Genomic DNA, 16674 nt, shown 5'->3' with positions numbered 1-16674 from the left:
CTGAGATATCATTTGGGATTACTAGAGGTGACATGGGCTGTGCAGTAATATAACATCGCCTGTGCATACATTTAGGTAACACTGAGATCATGTGGGTTACTAGAGGTGACATGGACTGTGCAGTAATATAACATCGCCTGTGCATACATTTAGGTAACATTGAGATCATGTGGGATTACTGGAGGTGACCTGGGTTGTGCAGTAATATAACATCGCATGTGCATACATGTAGGTAACACTGAGAGATCATGTGAGATTACTAGAGGTGACATGGGCTGTGCAGTAATATAACATCGCCTGTGCATACATTTAGGTAACACTGAGATCATGTGGGATTACTAGAGATGACATGGGCTGTGCAGTAATATAACATCGCCTGGGCATACATTTAGGTAACACTGAGATCATGTGGGATTACAAGAGATGACATGGGCTGTGCAGTAATATAACATCTCCTGTGCATACATTTAGGTAACACTGAGAGATCATGTGGGATTACTAGAGGTGACATGGGCTGTGCAGTAATATAACATCGCCTGTGCATACATTTAGGTAACCCTGAGAGATCATGTGGGATTACTAGAGATGACATGGGCTGTGCAGTAATATAACATCGCCTGTGCATACATTTAGGTAACACTGAGAGAACATGTGGGATTACTAGAGGTGACATGGGCTGTGCAGTAATATAACATCGCCTGTGCATACATTTAGGTAACACTGAGATCATGTGGGATTCCTAGAGGTGACATGGGCTGTGCAGTAATATAACATCGCATGTGCATACATGTAGGTAACACTGAGATCATGTGGGATTACTAGAGGTGACATGGGCTGTGCAGTAATATAACATCGCCTGTGCATACATGTAGGTAACACTGAGAGATCATGTGGGATTACTAGAGGTGACATGGGATGTGCAGTAATATAACATCGCCTGTGCATACATTTAGGTAACACTGAGATCATGTGGGATTACTAGAGGTGACATGGGCTGTGCAGTAATATAACATCACCTGTGCATACATTTAGGTAACACTGAGAGATCATGTGGTATTACTAGAGGTGACATGGGCTGTGCAGTAATATAACATCTCCTGTGCATACATTTAGGTAACACTGAGATCATGTGGGATTACTAGAGATGACATGGGCTGTGCAGTAATATAACATCGCCTGTGCATACATTTAGGTAACACTGAGATCATGTGGGATTACTAGAGGTGACATGGGCTGTGCAGTAATATAACATTACCTGTGCATACATTTAGGTAACACTGAGAGATCATGTGGTATTACTAGAGGTGACATGGGCTGTGCAGTAATATAACATCTCCTGTGCATACATTTAGGTAACACTGAGATCATGTGGGATTACTAGAGATGACACGGGCTGTGCAGTAATATAACATCGCCTGTGCATACATTTAGGTAACACTGAGATCATGTGGGATTACTAGAGGTGACATGGGCTGTGCAGTAATATAACATTACCTGTGCATACATTTAGGTAACACTGAGATCATGTGGGATTACTAGAGATGACATGGGCTGTGCAGTAATATAACATCTCCTGTGCATACATTTAGGTAACACTGAGAACATGTGGGATTACTAGAGGTGACATGGGCTGTGTAGTAATATAACATCGCCTGTGCATACATTTAGGTAACACTGAGATCATGTGGGATTCCTAGAGGTGACATGGGCTGTGCAGTAATATAACATCGCATGTGCATACATGTAGGTAACACTGAGATCATGTGGGATTACTAGAGGTGACATGGGCTGTGCAGTAATATAACATGGCCTGTGCATACATGTAGGTAACACTGAGAGATCATGTGGGATTACTAGAGGTGACATGGGCTGTGCAGTAATATAACATCGCCTGTGCATACATTTAGGTAACACTGAGAGATCATGTGGGATTACTAGAGGTGACATGGGCTGTGCAGTAATATAACATCGCCTGTGCATACATTTAGGTAACACTGAGAGATCATGTGGGATTACTAGAGGTGACATGGGCTGTGCAGTAATATAACATCGCATGTGCATACATGTAGGTAACACTGAGAGATCATGTGGGATTACTAGAGGTGACATGGGCTGTGTAGTAATATAACATCGCATGTGCATACATTTAGGTAACACTGAGAAATCATGTGGGATTACTAGAGGTGACATGGGATGTGCAGTAATATAACATCGCCTGTGCATACATTTAGGTAACACTGAGATCATGTGGGATTACTAGAGGTGACATGGGCTGTGCAGTAATATAACATCACCTGTGCATACATTTAGGTAACACTGAGAGATCATGTGGGATTACAAGAGATGACATGGGCTGTGCAGTAATATAACATCTCCTGTGCATACATTTAGGTAACACTGAGATCATGTGGGATTACTAGAGGTGACATGGGCTGTGCAGTAATATAACATCGCCTGTGCATACATGTAGGTAACACTGAGAACATGTGGGATTACTAGAGGTGACATGGGCTGTGCAGTAATATAACATTACCTGTGCATACATTTAGGTAACACAGAGATCATGTGGGATTACTAGAGGTGACATGGGCTGTGCAGTAATATAACATTACCTGTGCATACATTTAGGTAACACAGAGATCATGTGGGATTACTAGAGGTGACATGGGCTGTGCAGTAATATAACATTACCTGTGCATACATTTAGGTAACACAGAGATCATGTGGGATTACTAGAGGTGACATGGGCCGTGCAGTAATATAACATCGCCTGTGCATACATTTAGGTAACACTGAGATATCATGTGGGATTACTAGAGGTGACATGGGCTGTGCAGTAATATAACATCGCCTGTGCATACATTTAGGTAACACTGAGATCATGTGGGTTACTAGAGGTGACATGGACTGTGCAGTAATATAACATCGCCTGTGCATACATTTTGGTAACACTGAGATCATGTGGGGTCACTAGAGGTGACATGGGCTGTGCAGTAATATAACATCGCCTGGGCATACACTTAGGTAACACTGAGATCATGTGGGATTACTAGAGGTGACATGGGCTGTGTAGTAATATAACATCGCCTGTGCATACATTTAGGTAACACTGAGATATCATGTGGGATTACTAGAGGTGACATGGGCTGTGCAGTAATATAACATCGCCTGTGCATACATTTAGGTAACACAGAGATCATGTGGGATTACTAGAGGTGACATGGACTGTGCAGTAATATAACATCACCTGTGCATACATTTAGGTAACACTGAGATCATGTGGGATTACTAGAGGTGACATGGGCTGTGCAGAAATATAACATCGCCTGTGCATACATTTAGGTAACACTGAGGTCATGTGGGATTACTAGAGGTGACACGGGCTGTGTAGTAATATAACATCGCCTGTGCATACAATTAGGTAACACTGAGATATCATGTGGGATTACTAGAGGTGACATGGGCTGTGCAGTAATATAACATCGCCTGTGCATACATTTAGGTAACACAGAGATCATGTGGGATTACTAGAGGTGACATGGGTTGTGCAGTAATATAACATCACCTGTGCATACATTTAGGTAACACTGAGATCATGTGGGATTACTAGAGGTGACATGGGCTGTGCAGTAATATAACATCGCCTGTGCATACATTTAGGTAACACTGAGGTCATGTGGGATTACTAGAGGTGACACGGGCTGTGTAGTAATATAACATCACCTGTGCATACATTTAGGTAACATTGAGATCATGTGGGATTACTGGAGGTGACCTGGGATGTGCAGTAATATAACATCGCCTGTGCATACATTTAGGTAACACTGAGATCATGTGGGATTACTAGAGATGACATGGGCTGTGCAGTAATATAACGTCGCCTGTGCATACATTTAGATAACACTGAGGTCATGTGGGATTACTAGAGGTGACACGGGCTGTGTAGTAATATAACATCGCCTGTGCATACATTTAGGTAACATTGAGATCATGTGGGATTACTGTAGGTGACCTGGGTTGAGCAGTAATATAACATCGCCTGTGCATACATTTAGGTAACACTGAGATAATGTGGGATTACTAGAGATGACATGGGCTGTGCAGTAATATAACATCGCCTGGGCATACATTTAGGTAACACTGAGATCATGTGGGATTACTAGAGATGACATGGGCTGTGCAGTAATATAACATCGCCTGTGCATACATTTAGATAACACTGAGGTCATGTGGAATTACTAGAGGTGACACGGGCTGTGTAGTAATATAACATCGCCTGTGCATACATTTAGGTAACACTGAGATCATGTGGGATTACTAGAGGTGACATGGGCTGTGCAGTAATATAACATCGCCTGTGCATACATTTAGGTAACATTGAGATCATGTGGGATTACTAGAGGTGACATGGGCTGTGCAGTAATATAACATCACCTGTGCATACATTTAGGTAACACAGAGATCATGTGGGATTACTAGAGGTGACATGGGCTGTGCAGTAATATAACATCGCCTGTGCATACATTTAGGTAACACTGAGATCATGTGGGATTACTAGAGGTGACATGGGCTGTGCAGTAATATAACATCGCCTGTGCATACATTTATGTAACACTGAGAGATCATGTGGGATTACTAGAGGTGACACGGGCTGTGTAGTAATATAACATCGCCTGTGCATACATTTAGGTAACACTGAGATCATGTGGGATTACTAGAGGTGACATGGGCTGTGCAGTAATATAACATCGCCTGTGCATACATTTAGGTAACATTGAGATCATGTGGTATTACTAGAGGTGACATGGGCTGTGCAGTAATATAACATCGCCTGTGCATACATTTAGGTAACACTGAGACCATGTGGGATTACTAGAGATGACATGGGCTGTGCAGTAATATAACATCACCTGTGCATACATTTAGGTAACACAGAGATCATGTGGGATTACTAGAGGTGACATGGGCTGTGCAGTAATATAACATCGCCTGTGCATACATTTAGGTAACTCTGAGATAATGTGGGATTACTAGAGATGACATGGGCTGTGCAGTAATATAACATCGCCTGGGCATACATTTAGGTAACACTGAGATCATGTGGGATTACTAGAGATGACATGGGCTGTGCAGTAATATAACATTGCCTGTGCATACATTTAGGTAACACTGAGATCATGTGGGATTACTAGAGATGACATGGGCTGTGCAGTAATATAACATCGCCTGTGCATACATTTAGGTAACACTGAGAGATCATGTGGGATTACTAGAGGTGACATGGGCTGTGCAGTAATATAACATCGCCGGTGCATACATTTAGATAACACTGAGGTCATGTGGAATTACTAGAGGTGACACGGGCTGTGTAGTAATATAACATCGCCTGTGCATACATTTAGGTAACACTGAGATCATGTGGGATTACTAGAGGTGACATGGGCTGTGCAGTAATATAACATCGCCTGTGCATACATTTAGGTAACTCTGAGATATCATGTGGGATTACTAGAGGTGACATGGGCTGTGCAGTAATATAACATTGCCTGTGCATATATTTAGGTAACACTGAGATCATGTGGGATTACTAGAGGTGACATGGGTTGTGCAGTAATATAACATCTCCTGTGCATATATTTAGGTAACACTGAGATCATGTGGGATTACTAGAGGTGACATGGGCTGTGCAGTAATATAACATCGCCTGTGCATACATTTAGGTAACACTGAGAGATCATGTGGGATTACTAGAGATGACATGGGCTGTGCAGTAATATAACATCGCCTATGCATACATTTAGGTAACACTGAGATCATGTGGGATTACTAGAGGTGACATGGGCTGTGCAGTAATATAACATCGCCTGTGCATACATTTAGGTAACACTGAGATCATGTGGGATTACTAGAGGTGATATGGGCTGTGCAGTAATATAACATCGCCTGTGCATACATTTAGGTAACATTGAGAGATCATGTGGGATTACTAGAGATGACTTGGGCTGTGCAGTAATATAACATCGCCTGAGAGGCAGTTTCAGTCCTAGCAACACAGTCAGAAATCTGAGAAATAACCCCCCTAAGATAGGCTGACCACTCCGGTCCCCTAGCCGGGATCTGCACTACAACAGGGCAATCCCGATTACATGGGATGGGATCTTCCTGTGAAGATATATCCTCTGCAGCATATGAGACAGAGTCTCTAGACATGTTTGCTTGTACACCCCACACACCCCACATACACACAGGCAGAATGGCAGAGAGACGCAGAGATTGGAGCCAACCTACACAGCGCATCACAGGTATAGGGAGACCCTATAGAGTCAGATCTCTACGCTGGTAACACACAGTGACATGATGTGAGGGGGAGAGCAGGAGTATAATAGGGGCTGATGGCTCCTGATGTATGAGATACACCAGAGAGTGTGAGGAGGAGACTGGTCAGATCTCTACGCTGGTAACACACAGTGACATGATGTGTGGGGGAGAGCAGGAGTATAATAGGGGCTGATGGCTGATGTATGAGATACACCAAAGAGTGTGGGGAGACTGGTCAGATATCTGGGCTGGTAACACACAGTGACATGATGTGAGGGGGGAGAGCAGGAGTATAATAGGGGCTGATGCCTCCTGATGTATGAGATACACCAGAGAGTGTGGGGAGGAGACTGGTCAGATCTCTGGGCTGGTAACACACAGTGACATGATGTGAGGGGGAGAGCAGGAGTATAACAGGGGCTGATGGCTCCTGATGTATGAGATACACCAGAGAGTGTGGGGAGGAGACTGGTCAGATCTCTGGGCTGGTAACACACAGTGACATGATGTGAGGGGGGAGCAGGAGTATAATAGGGGCTGATGGCTCCTGATGTATGAGATACACCAGAGAGTGTGGGGAGGAGACTGGTCAGATCTCTGGGCTGGTAACACACAGTGACATGATGTGAGGAGGAGAGCAGGAGTATAATAGGGGCTGATGGCTCCTGATGTATGCGATACACCAGAGAGTGTGGGGAGGAGACTGGTCATATCTCTGGGCTGGTAACACACAGTGACATGATGTGTGGGGGAGAGCAGGAGTATAATAGAGGCTGATGGCTCCTGATGTATGAGATACACCAGAGAGTGTGGGGAGGAGACTGGTCATATCTCTGGGCTGGTAACACACAGTGACATGATGTGTGGGGGAGAGCAGGAGTATAATAGAGGCTGATGGCTCCTGATGTATGAGATACACCAGAGAGTGTGGGGAGGAGACTGGTCAGATCTCTGGGCTGGTAACACAGTGACATGATGTGAGGGGGAGAGCAGGAGTATAATAGAGGTGATGGCTCCTGACTCCACACTGTGAAAATACATATTCCTCATTAGTCTGTACTGACAGAGGAGGGTGTAGGATAAGAGATTGTTGTAGTGACTGAGGAAGGAGAATATGTAACTCTGTTCTGTAATAAGTGTTTATTACTCACCTGTGCTGATATCTGTAGGGATCTCCTCCTCCTTACACTGCTGATCACCCCTCACATACGTCTCTTCTTCTCTCTCTGTATCTTCTGCCTTTATATCAGTCACATACGTCTCTTCTTCTCCCTCTATATCTTCTGCCTTTATATCAGTCACATACGTCTCTTCTTCTCCCTCTATATCTTCTGCCTTTATACAAGTCACATACGTCTCTTCTTCTCCCTCTATATCTTCTGCCTTCATATCAGTCACATACGTCTCTTCTTCTCCCTCTGTATCTTTGAGTTTAATATTATTTAATTGGGCTTCACCCTATGTAAACAAGACAAATATAATGACACACACACAGTTCCTCTACACATTATATAGTGACAGTCACTTTGGTTTATTGGGGAGACCCTAAATCCCACCTACCTGATCCTCCTGTGGGATCCTGTGATTCTCCTCTGTACAATCCTGGGAATACAGAGGACGGGGACATCTCTCTGGGGTATCTCTGTTACTGGGTCCATCTGTAGGAGACACACAGTGACTGAGTACAGTGTATATATGTGATTATCAGGTGATGTGTGTATATAGGGGCCCCCATACCTGCTCTCCCCTGTACAATACATGAGAGTCTCCTCTTACCCAGTGATGTGAGGGGCCGGTAATTCTCCATCATCACGTCCTTGTACAGACCCCTGTGTTCTTCTATATACTCCCCCTCCTGTATGGAGACATAGACAGTGACATCCTGACACCTTATAGGCACCTGACACACACAGTGATACAGTCATCACCCAGACACGTCCCCTGGTGTTACTGTATAATGTCCCATTCCCAGCAGTCACCTCTCCAGTCATCACCCAGACACGTCCCCTGGTGTTACTGTATAATATCCCATTCCCAGCAGTCACCTCTCCAGTCATCACCCAGACACGTCCCCTGGTGTTACTGTATAATTTCCCTTTCCCAGCAGTCACCTCTCCAGTCATCACCCAGACACGTCCCCTGGTGTTACTATATAATTTCCCTTTCCCAGCAGTCACCTCTCCAGTTATCACCAGACACATCCCCTGGTGTTACTATTTAATGCCCTATTCCAAGCAGTCACCTCTCCAGTCACCACCGAGACACGTCCCCTGGTGTTACTGTATAATGCCCCATTCCCAGCAGTCACCTCTCCAGTCATCACCCAGACACATCCCCCGGTGTTACTGTATAATGCCCCATTCCCAGCAGTCACCTCTCCAGTCACCACCGAGACACGTCCCCTGGTGTTACTGTATATAATGTCCCATTCCCAGCAGTCACCTCTCCAGTCATCACCCAGACACAGCCCCTGGTGTTACTGTATAATGTCCCATTCCCAGCAGTCACCTCTCCAGTCAGTAGCTGAATGATCTTGTTGGTGAGTTCCAGGATCTTCTGGTCATTGTGTCTCTCATGTGTCAGTAAGTGAGGTGGAGGCACTGGGATGGGGCTCTGGGTTCTACTCAGTCCTCCTGAAACACAGGGATGGCTGCTGAGTTTCTCACACTCATTGGATGACTTCTTCACTACTGTGTAATCCTGTGTAATGGAGGAGACATCAAATATCAATATATACACTCCCAGACCCACTTACCTCCCCAGTCATGTCCCTGTATTATTACAATAGATATAAGTGATGTTACTGTGACACTCCCAGATCCCCTCACCTCCCCAGTCATGTCCCTGTATTATTACTATAGATATGTGATGTCACTGTGATGCTCCCAGATACCCTCATGTCCCCAGTCATGTCCCTGTATTATTATTATTGCTATGAGTGATGTCACTGTGACCCTCCGATTCCCTCACCTCCCCAGTCATGTCCATGTATTATTACTATGGATATAAGTGATGTCACTGTGACACTCCCAGATCCCCTCACCTCCCCAGTTATGTCCCGGTATTAAAACAATAGATATAAGTGATATCACGGTGACGCTCCCAGATAACCTCACCTCCCCAGTCATGTCTCTGAATTATTACTATAGATCTAAGTGAGGTCACTGTGACGCTCCCAGATCCCCTTACCTCCCCAGTCATGTCATATTATTATTTCTATAGATACGTGACTTCACAATGTCGCTTCCAGATCCCCTCACCTCCCCAGTCATGTCCCTGTTTATTACTATAGATATGAGTGACGTCACTGTGCCGCTCCTAGATACCCTTACCTCCCAGTCATATCCTTGTATTATTACTATAGATATAAGTGAGGTCACTGTGACGCTCCCAGATCCCCTTACCTCCCCAGTCATGTCATATTATTATAACTATAGATATGTGACTTCACAATGTCGCTCCCAGATTCCCTCACCTCCCCAGTCATGTACCTGTATTATTACTATGGATATAAGTGATGTCACTGTGACACTCCCAGATCCCCTTACCTCCCCAGTCATGTCCTTGTATTATTACTATAGATATGTGACATCATTGCGCAGCTCCCAGATCCCCTCTACTGCCCAGTCATGCCCCTGTATTATTAGTATAGATATGAGAAACGTCACTGTGCCGCACCCAGATTCCCTCACCTCCCCAGTCATATCCTTGTATTATTACTATAGATATAAGTGATGTCACTATTCCGCTCCCAGATCCCTATACCTTCCCAGTCATGTCTCTGTATTATTACTATGGATATAAGTGATGTCACTGTGACACTCCCAGATCCCCTCACCTCCCCAGTCATGTCCCTGTATTATTACTATAGATATAAGTGACATCACTGTGACGCTCCCAAAATCCCCTCACCTCCCCAGTCATGTCCCTGTTTTATTTCTATAGATTTAAGTGACATCACTGTGCCGCTGCCAGATCCCCTTACCTCCCCAGTCATGTCTCTGTATCATTTCTATAGATATAAGAGAGGTCACTGTGACACTCCTAGATTCCATCACCTCCCCAGTCTTGTCCCTGTATTATAACTACAGATATTAGTGATGTTACTGTGATGCTCCCAGATCCCCTCACTTCCCCAGTCATGTCCCTGTATTAGTCCTATAGATATATGTGATGTCACTATGATGCTACCATATTCCCTCACCTTCCCAGTCATGTCCCTGTATTATTATTATAAATATAAGTGACGTCACAGTGAGGCTCTCAGATCCTTTCACCTCCCCATTCCTGTCCCTGTATTATTACTATAGATATGTGATGTCATTTTAACACTCCCAGAACCCTCACCTCCTCAGTCATGTCCCTGTATTATTACTATAGCTATAAGTGATGCTATTGTGACACTCTCAGATCCCCTCACCTCCCCAGTCATGTCCCTGTATTATTACTATAGATATTTTATGTCAAAGTGACGCTCCCAGATCCCCTCACCTCCCCAGTCATGTCCCTGTATCATTACTATAGATATAAGTGACATCACAGTGACTCTACCAGATACCCTTATGTCCCCAGTCATGTCCCTGTATCATTACTATAGATATAAGTGACATCACAGTGACTCTTCCAGATCCCCTCACCTCCCCAGTCATGTTCCTGTATTATTTCTATAGATTTAACGGATGTCACTGTGCCGGTCCCAGATCCCCTTACCTCCCCAGTCATGTCCCTGTATCATTATAGATATAAGGGACGTCACAGTGGCGATTCCAGATCCCCTCACCTCCCCAGTCATGTCCCTGTATTATTACTATAGATTTAACTGATGTCACTGTGACGCTCCCAGATCCCCTCACCTTCCCAGTCACGTCCCTGTATTATTACTATAGATATAAGTGAGGTAACTGTGACGCTCCCAGATTCCATCACCTCCCCAGTAATATACCTGTATTATTACTATAGATATAGGTGATGTCACAGTGAGGCTCCCAGATCCCCTCACCTATCCAGTCACGTCCCTGTATTACTACTATAGATATAAGTGAAGTCACTGTGATGTTCCCAGATCCACTCACCTCCCCAGTAATGTCCCTGTATTATTACTATAGATAGATGTGATGTCACTGTGACACTTTCAGATCCCCTCAATTTCCCAGTCATGTCCCTGTATTATTACTATAGATATAAGGTCACTGTGACTCTCCCGGATCCCCTCACCTCCCCAGGCATGTCCCTGTATTATCACTATAAATATAAGTGATGTCACAGTGATGCTCCCAGATCCCCACACCTCCCCAGTCACGTCCCTGTATTATTACTATAGATATAAGTGATATCACTGTGACATTCCCAGATCCTCTCACCTCCCCAGTCATGTCCCTGTATTATTACTATAGATATAAGGTCACAGTGATGCTCTCAGATCCTCTCACCTCCCCAGTCATGTCCCTGTATTATTATAGATATAAGGTCACTGTGACGCTCCCAGATCCACTCACCTCCCCAGTCAGCAGGTAGATGATCTCCAGGGTGATATTTATTATCCTCTCAGTCCTGTGACTTCTGTCCTTGTCCATCCTTTGTGAATCAGAGAGAATACAGAACGTGTGATGTGTAATAAAGACTCCGTTCCTCACAGCTGGAGTTCCTTGTAATAAATATAATACATAAAACATATTGCACATGTAACATAGTAAATTTGGAAATGAGTGGCCATTAAGTCTCCTATTTCCCCACAGCCATAGAGTCCTGGTCAGTGTCTCCGAGGTTCCTGTGACCCAGCCCCATAAGGCTGTACTGCATAGTGGGCCTGATCTAGATTGTAGCGCTATTGTGGGTGGAGTCACAATGAGCTGATGTTCGGTACACCGCTCATGTGCAGGACCCGTACGGAGCATGTGCTCTATGTGTCCTGAGTTGTCAGACGAGTATGGCTGCAGCCATGAAGTGGTGTAAGGGTGAGAATTGGTTGTGAAGGGACAGGGTCTCCTGAGGGAAATTTCATGGCCTCATTCATGGAGATGCGGCGTACAGTCTCTGTGACCTCAGGTTTCACACATCCAGCCGATGGTGTAGCAAAGGTGGCAGGAGACAGGTAAGGGGGTGGCAGGAGACAGGCAGGGGAAAGGCGGCAGGAGACAGGCAAGGGAAAGGTGGCAGGACACAGGCATGGGGTGGCAGGACACAGGCAGGGGGTGGCAGAAGACAGGCGGCCGGAGACAGGCAGGGGAAAGGCGGCTGGAGACAGGCACGGGGGCGGCAGGGTGAGGGTGGCAGTAGACAGGCGTGGGGCTGTAGGGTGGGTGGTTGCAGGAGACAGGCAGGGGGTGGCAGGAGACAGGCAGGGGAAAGGCGGCAGACAGGGGAAAGGTGGCCGGAGACAGACAGGGGAAAGGTGTCACGAGACAGACAGGGGAAAGGCAGCAGGAGACTGACAGTGGAAAGGCGCCAGGGCAAAGGCGGCAGGAGACAGACAGGGGAAAGGCGACAGGAGACAGGCAGGGGAAAGTCGGCAGGAGACAGACAGGGGAAAGGCGGCAGGAGACAGACAGGGAAAGGCGGCAGGAGACAGACAGGGGAAAGGCGGCAGGAGACAGACAGGGGAAAGGCGGCAGGAGACAGACAGGGGAAAGGCGGCAGGAGACAGACAGGGGAAAGGCGGCAGGAGACAGACAGGGGAAAGGTGGCAGGAGACAGGCAGGGGAAAGGCGGCAGGAGACAGCAGGGGAAAGGCGGCAGGAGACCGGCAGGGAAAAGGCGGCAGGAGACAGAGGGTGGCAGGAGACAGGCAGGGGGAAGGCGGCAGGAGACAGGCAGGGGGAAGGCGGCTGGAGACAGGCAGGGGGAAGGCGGCTGGAGACAGGCAGGGGGAAGGCGGCAGAAGACAAGCAGGGGGAAGGCGGCTGGAGACAAGCAGGGGGAAGGCGGCTGGAGACAGGCAGGGGAAAGGCGGCTGGAGACAGGCAGGGGAAAGGAGGCTGGAGACAGGCAGGGGGAAGGCGGCTGGAGACAGGCAGGGGGAAGGCGGCTGGAGACAGGCAGGGGGAAGGCGGCCGGAGACAGACAGGGGAAAGGCGGCAGGAGACAGGCAGGGAAAAGGCGGCAGGAGACAGAGGGTGGCAGGAGACAGGCAGGGGGAAGGCGGCAGGAGACAGGCAGGGGGAAGGCGGCTGGAGACAGGCAGGGGGAAGGCGGCTGGAGACAGGCAGGGGGAAGGCGGCAGAAGACAAGCAGGGGGAAGGCGGCAGAAGACAAGCAGGGGGAAGGCGGCTGGAGACAGGCAGGGGAAAGGCGGCTTGAGACAGGCAGGGGGAAGGCGGCTGGAGACAGGCACGGGGAAGGCGGCTGGAGACAGGCAGGGGGAAGGCGGCTGGAGACAGGCAGGGGGAAGGCGGCCGGAGACAGACAGGGGAAAGGCGGCAGGAGACAGGCAGGGGAAAGGCGGCAGGAGACAGGCAGAGGAGCAGCTGCATGGAGTAACATGAGATGGGGCTCGGACGGGGTCAGCAGCAGCAGCCACGAGCGGGGTACAGTGCCAGCTGCCTGCAGGCTATAACCCGGCCCTCCCATACCAGAGGCTCCTGCCATGCTAGACCCGCAGCCCCCTGCCTCCTACCCACACCCTCTGCAGCCTAGGAAGGATGAGCTGCTGGGAGCCCCCTGAGGCGGATGAGCGAGGAAGCCCCCTGGAGGAGTAAGTGCCGCTCTCTCTGTGCCTGCTTCTAGATGCTGCCCTCCCCTACTTGCTGCATGGGTGCAGATGTTGGCAGCGCACACAGCATGAAAACACAAGGTTTGTTGGCGCTGGGCAGGTCTGTGAGGGAATACACCTTAGGATTAGCAGCCACCTGGAGAGGGGTAGCCGGCCTCCTCAAACAGAGACAAATGTGGGGAATACCATGGAGGCGCTCTATCCAAATGATGCAGCCAAGAAATAATTAAAACACTGTTTATTACACACAAGAAAATAAAAACAATATAAACCGTAATATAGAGCAAAACATATACTAATGGGTGTTACCCTGAGGTGTATGATATCTCTGGTATAAACGATATACACAATGAGTATACACAAAGGTATCACTGATAAAATCAATGTAAAAGGAAAACGCTGATCCTTCTACATAGGAGACTCTCAGAGGTTTTGTCAGTCTCTTATAGTAAATGAGCAGCGCACAGTGTGAGTGAGAAGAAATCCTCCAGCTGATATGGTTCATACAGGAATGTGTCCTGAACCAGAATGACCTTTATATGGTAATTGTCCATCCGCTTAGCTCCGGTGTAACAACAAAGTGAGTTACATGTGTATAGATGTGATGGTGGTTAGTAGTCACTGCACCAGTGTTGGTAGTCCTTGCGGTACAAAGTTGATACTGCAGACCCGCTCCGTATCACCCTTTGCCCGGGTGAAGAAGCTGCGGGCGGCGCGGTCTGCTATAAGCTGTTCCCTGTCGTGCGGTGCAATGTGGATGCGCAGAGCCGCTGTCTCGTACTCCCAGCACGGGTAAGGTTTGTATCAGCAGCACAGTGTCTGGACTTACCCGGAATAGGGAGGAACACATGGTGCAGTCTCTCCACGATGTTCATTTCACATTTGCCGGCAATTGGTGAACCATCAGCTATTGGAGGTTGTATCTTCTTCTGTGGGCACTACAGGTATCAGCGATCCCTCTCTCTGTGCTCTCAACGCGTTTCTCCGCACACCAGGCAGCTTTTCCAAGAGCTGGAGGATTTCTTCTCACTCACACTGTGCGCTGCTCATTTACTATAAGAGACTGACAAATCCTCTGAGAGTCTCCTATGTAGAAGGATCAGCGTTTTCCTTTTACATTGATTTTATCAGTGATACCTTTGTGTATACTCATTGTGTATATTATATATACCAGAGATATCATATACCTCAGGGTAACACCCATTAGTATATGTTTTGCTCTATATCAAGGGCCCTACACACTTAAAGATTATCTGTCCAATCTGGCTGATTGGAAAGAAAATCTGGCAATGGCTGGGAGCAAATGACAATCAACAATTTGCTACCAAAATCAAGAAAATGGACAAAAACAGTTCAGATAAATTGGTTTAATGAAATAAACTTAACCAATTTGTCTTAAAGTACATTTTTGTCTGTTTTCCAGTGTTTGAGAGCAAATAGTCAGTTGCCATTTGATCCCAGACATTGCCAGATTTTCTTTCCAATCAGCCAGATTGGACAGATAATCTTTTAGTGTGTAGGGCCCTTTACTGTTTATATTGTTTTTATCTTTTGGTTGCATCATTTGGATAGAGCGCCTCCCTGGTATTCCCCACATTTGCACACAGCACGGGGCACAGTAACAGCCCGGCTGCCGGCACGCATACAAAATAATAGGTTGCCTATAGAATAATAGTAAACGCCAGGCACAGCTGCTGCAGAAACTCTTGTTACATACGTGACGTCAGTCTCTTCTGATACTGGCATTATATAATACAACCCGGTGTCTCTACAGCAGATGGCCGTCGTTATACGTGTGGTGCCCTCCTAGCGGGCATTTCACATGTTACACCATTATAGTGACGTGACTGCTGGGGGGACGGCAATGAGGGGCTCAGCCTGCAGCAGTCACACTGCCAGTGGTGTAGTAATGCTCTGCAGCTGTCACACTGCCAGTGGTGTAGTAATGCTCTGCAGCTGTCACACTGCCAGTGGTGTAGTAATGCTCTGCAGCTGTCACACTGCCAGTGGTGTAGTAATGCTCTGCAGCTGTCACACTGCAAGTGGTGTAGTAATGCTCTGCAGCTGTCACACTGCCAGTGGTGTAGTAATGCTCTGCAGCTGTCACACTGCCAGTGGTGTAGTAATGCTCTGCAGCTGACATAATAATAATATTAATAATAATAAATAATAATAATAACAACAACAGGACACCACAGGCTGCTCCCCCTGTATAGTAATAACAACAGGACACCACAGGCTGCTCCCCCTGTATAGTAATAACAACAGGACACCACAGGCTGCTCCCCCTGTATAGTAATAATAGGACACCACAGGCTGCTCCCCCTGTATAGTAATAATATCAGGACACCACAGGCTGCTCCCCCTGTATAATAATAATAACAGGACACCACAGGCTGCTCCCCCTGTATAATAATAACAGGACACCACAGGCTGCTCCCCCTGTATAGTAAGACGCCATTACCTGATCTCCACGGACAATGCGAGGCTGCAGCAGTCGATGAAAACTCACTTCCTGTATGTGGAACGCACAGTCCGGAAGTAAGGTGCAACGCACAGGCAGGAAGTAAAGAGTGATTGGCACAAGCTGATTCCTAGTGACTGGTTCCTCAACCTCCTACACCCCGCCCTCTGTAATGACTATTACC

The 16674-nt window shown here is 46.9% G+C and overlaps 1 protein-coding gene across 1 annotated transcript in view; it reads right to left on the bottom strand.

The window, feature by feature from the left end:
• Positions 1–7772, bottom strand: part of LOC134984028 (zinc finger protein 585A-like) — a 246921-nt gene extending 239149 nt beyond the window's left edge. The window contains exon 1 of the mRNA XM_063949671.1: positions 7470–7772. Within this exon, the coding sequence (XP_063805741.1) occupies positions 7470–7707 (238 nt within the window). The 5' untranslated portion in view covers positions 7708–7772. The remainder of the gene's footprint in view (positions 1–7469) is intronic.
• Positions 7773–16674: the final 8902 nt, after the last annotated feature.

This window comes from Pseudophryne corroboree (assembly GCF_028390025.1).
Source record: "Pseudophryne corroboree isolate aPseCor3 chromosome 3 unlocalized genomic scaffold, aPseCor3.hap2 SUPER_3_unloc_30, whole genome shotgun sequence".
In the NCBI taxonomy this organism is placed as follows: domain Eukaryota; kingdom Metazoa; phylum Chordata; class Amphibia; order Anura; family Myobatrachidae; genus Pseudophryne; species Pseudophryne corroboree.
Note: the sequence above shows the minus strand (reverse complement) of the source record. Positions and strands in the feature narration are given on the sequence as shown.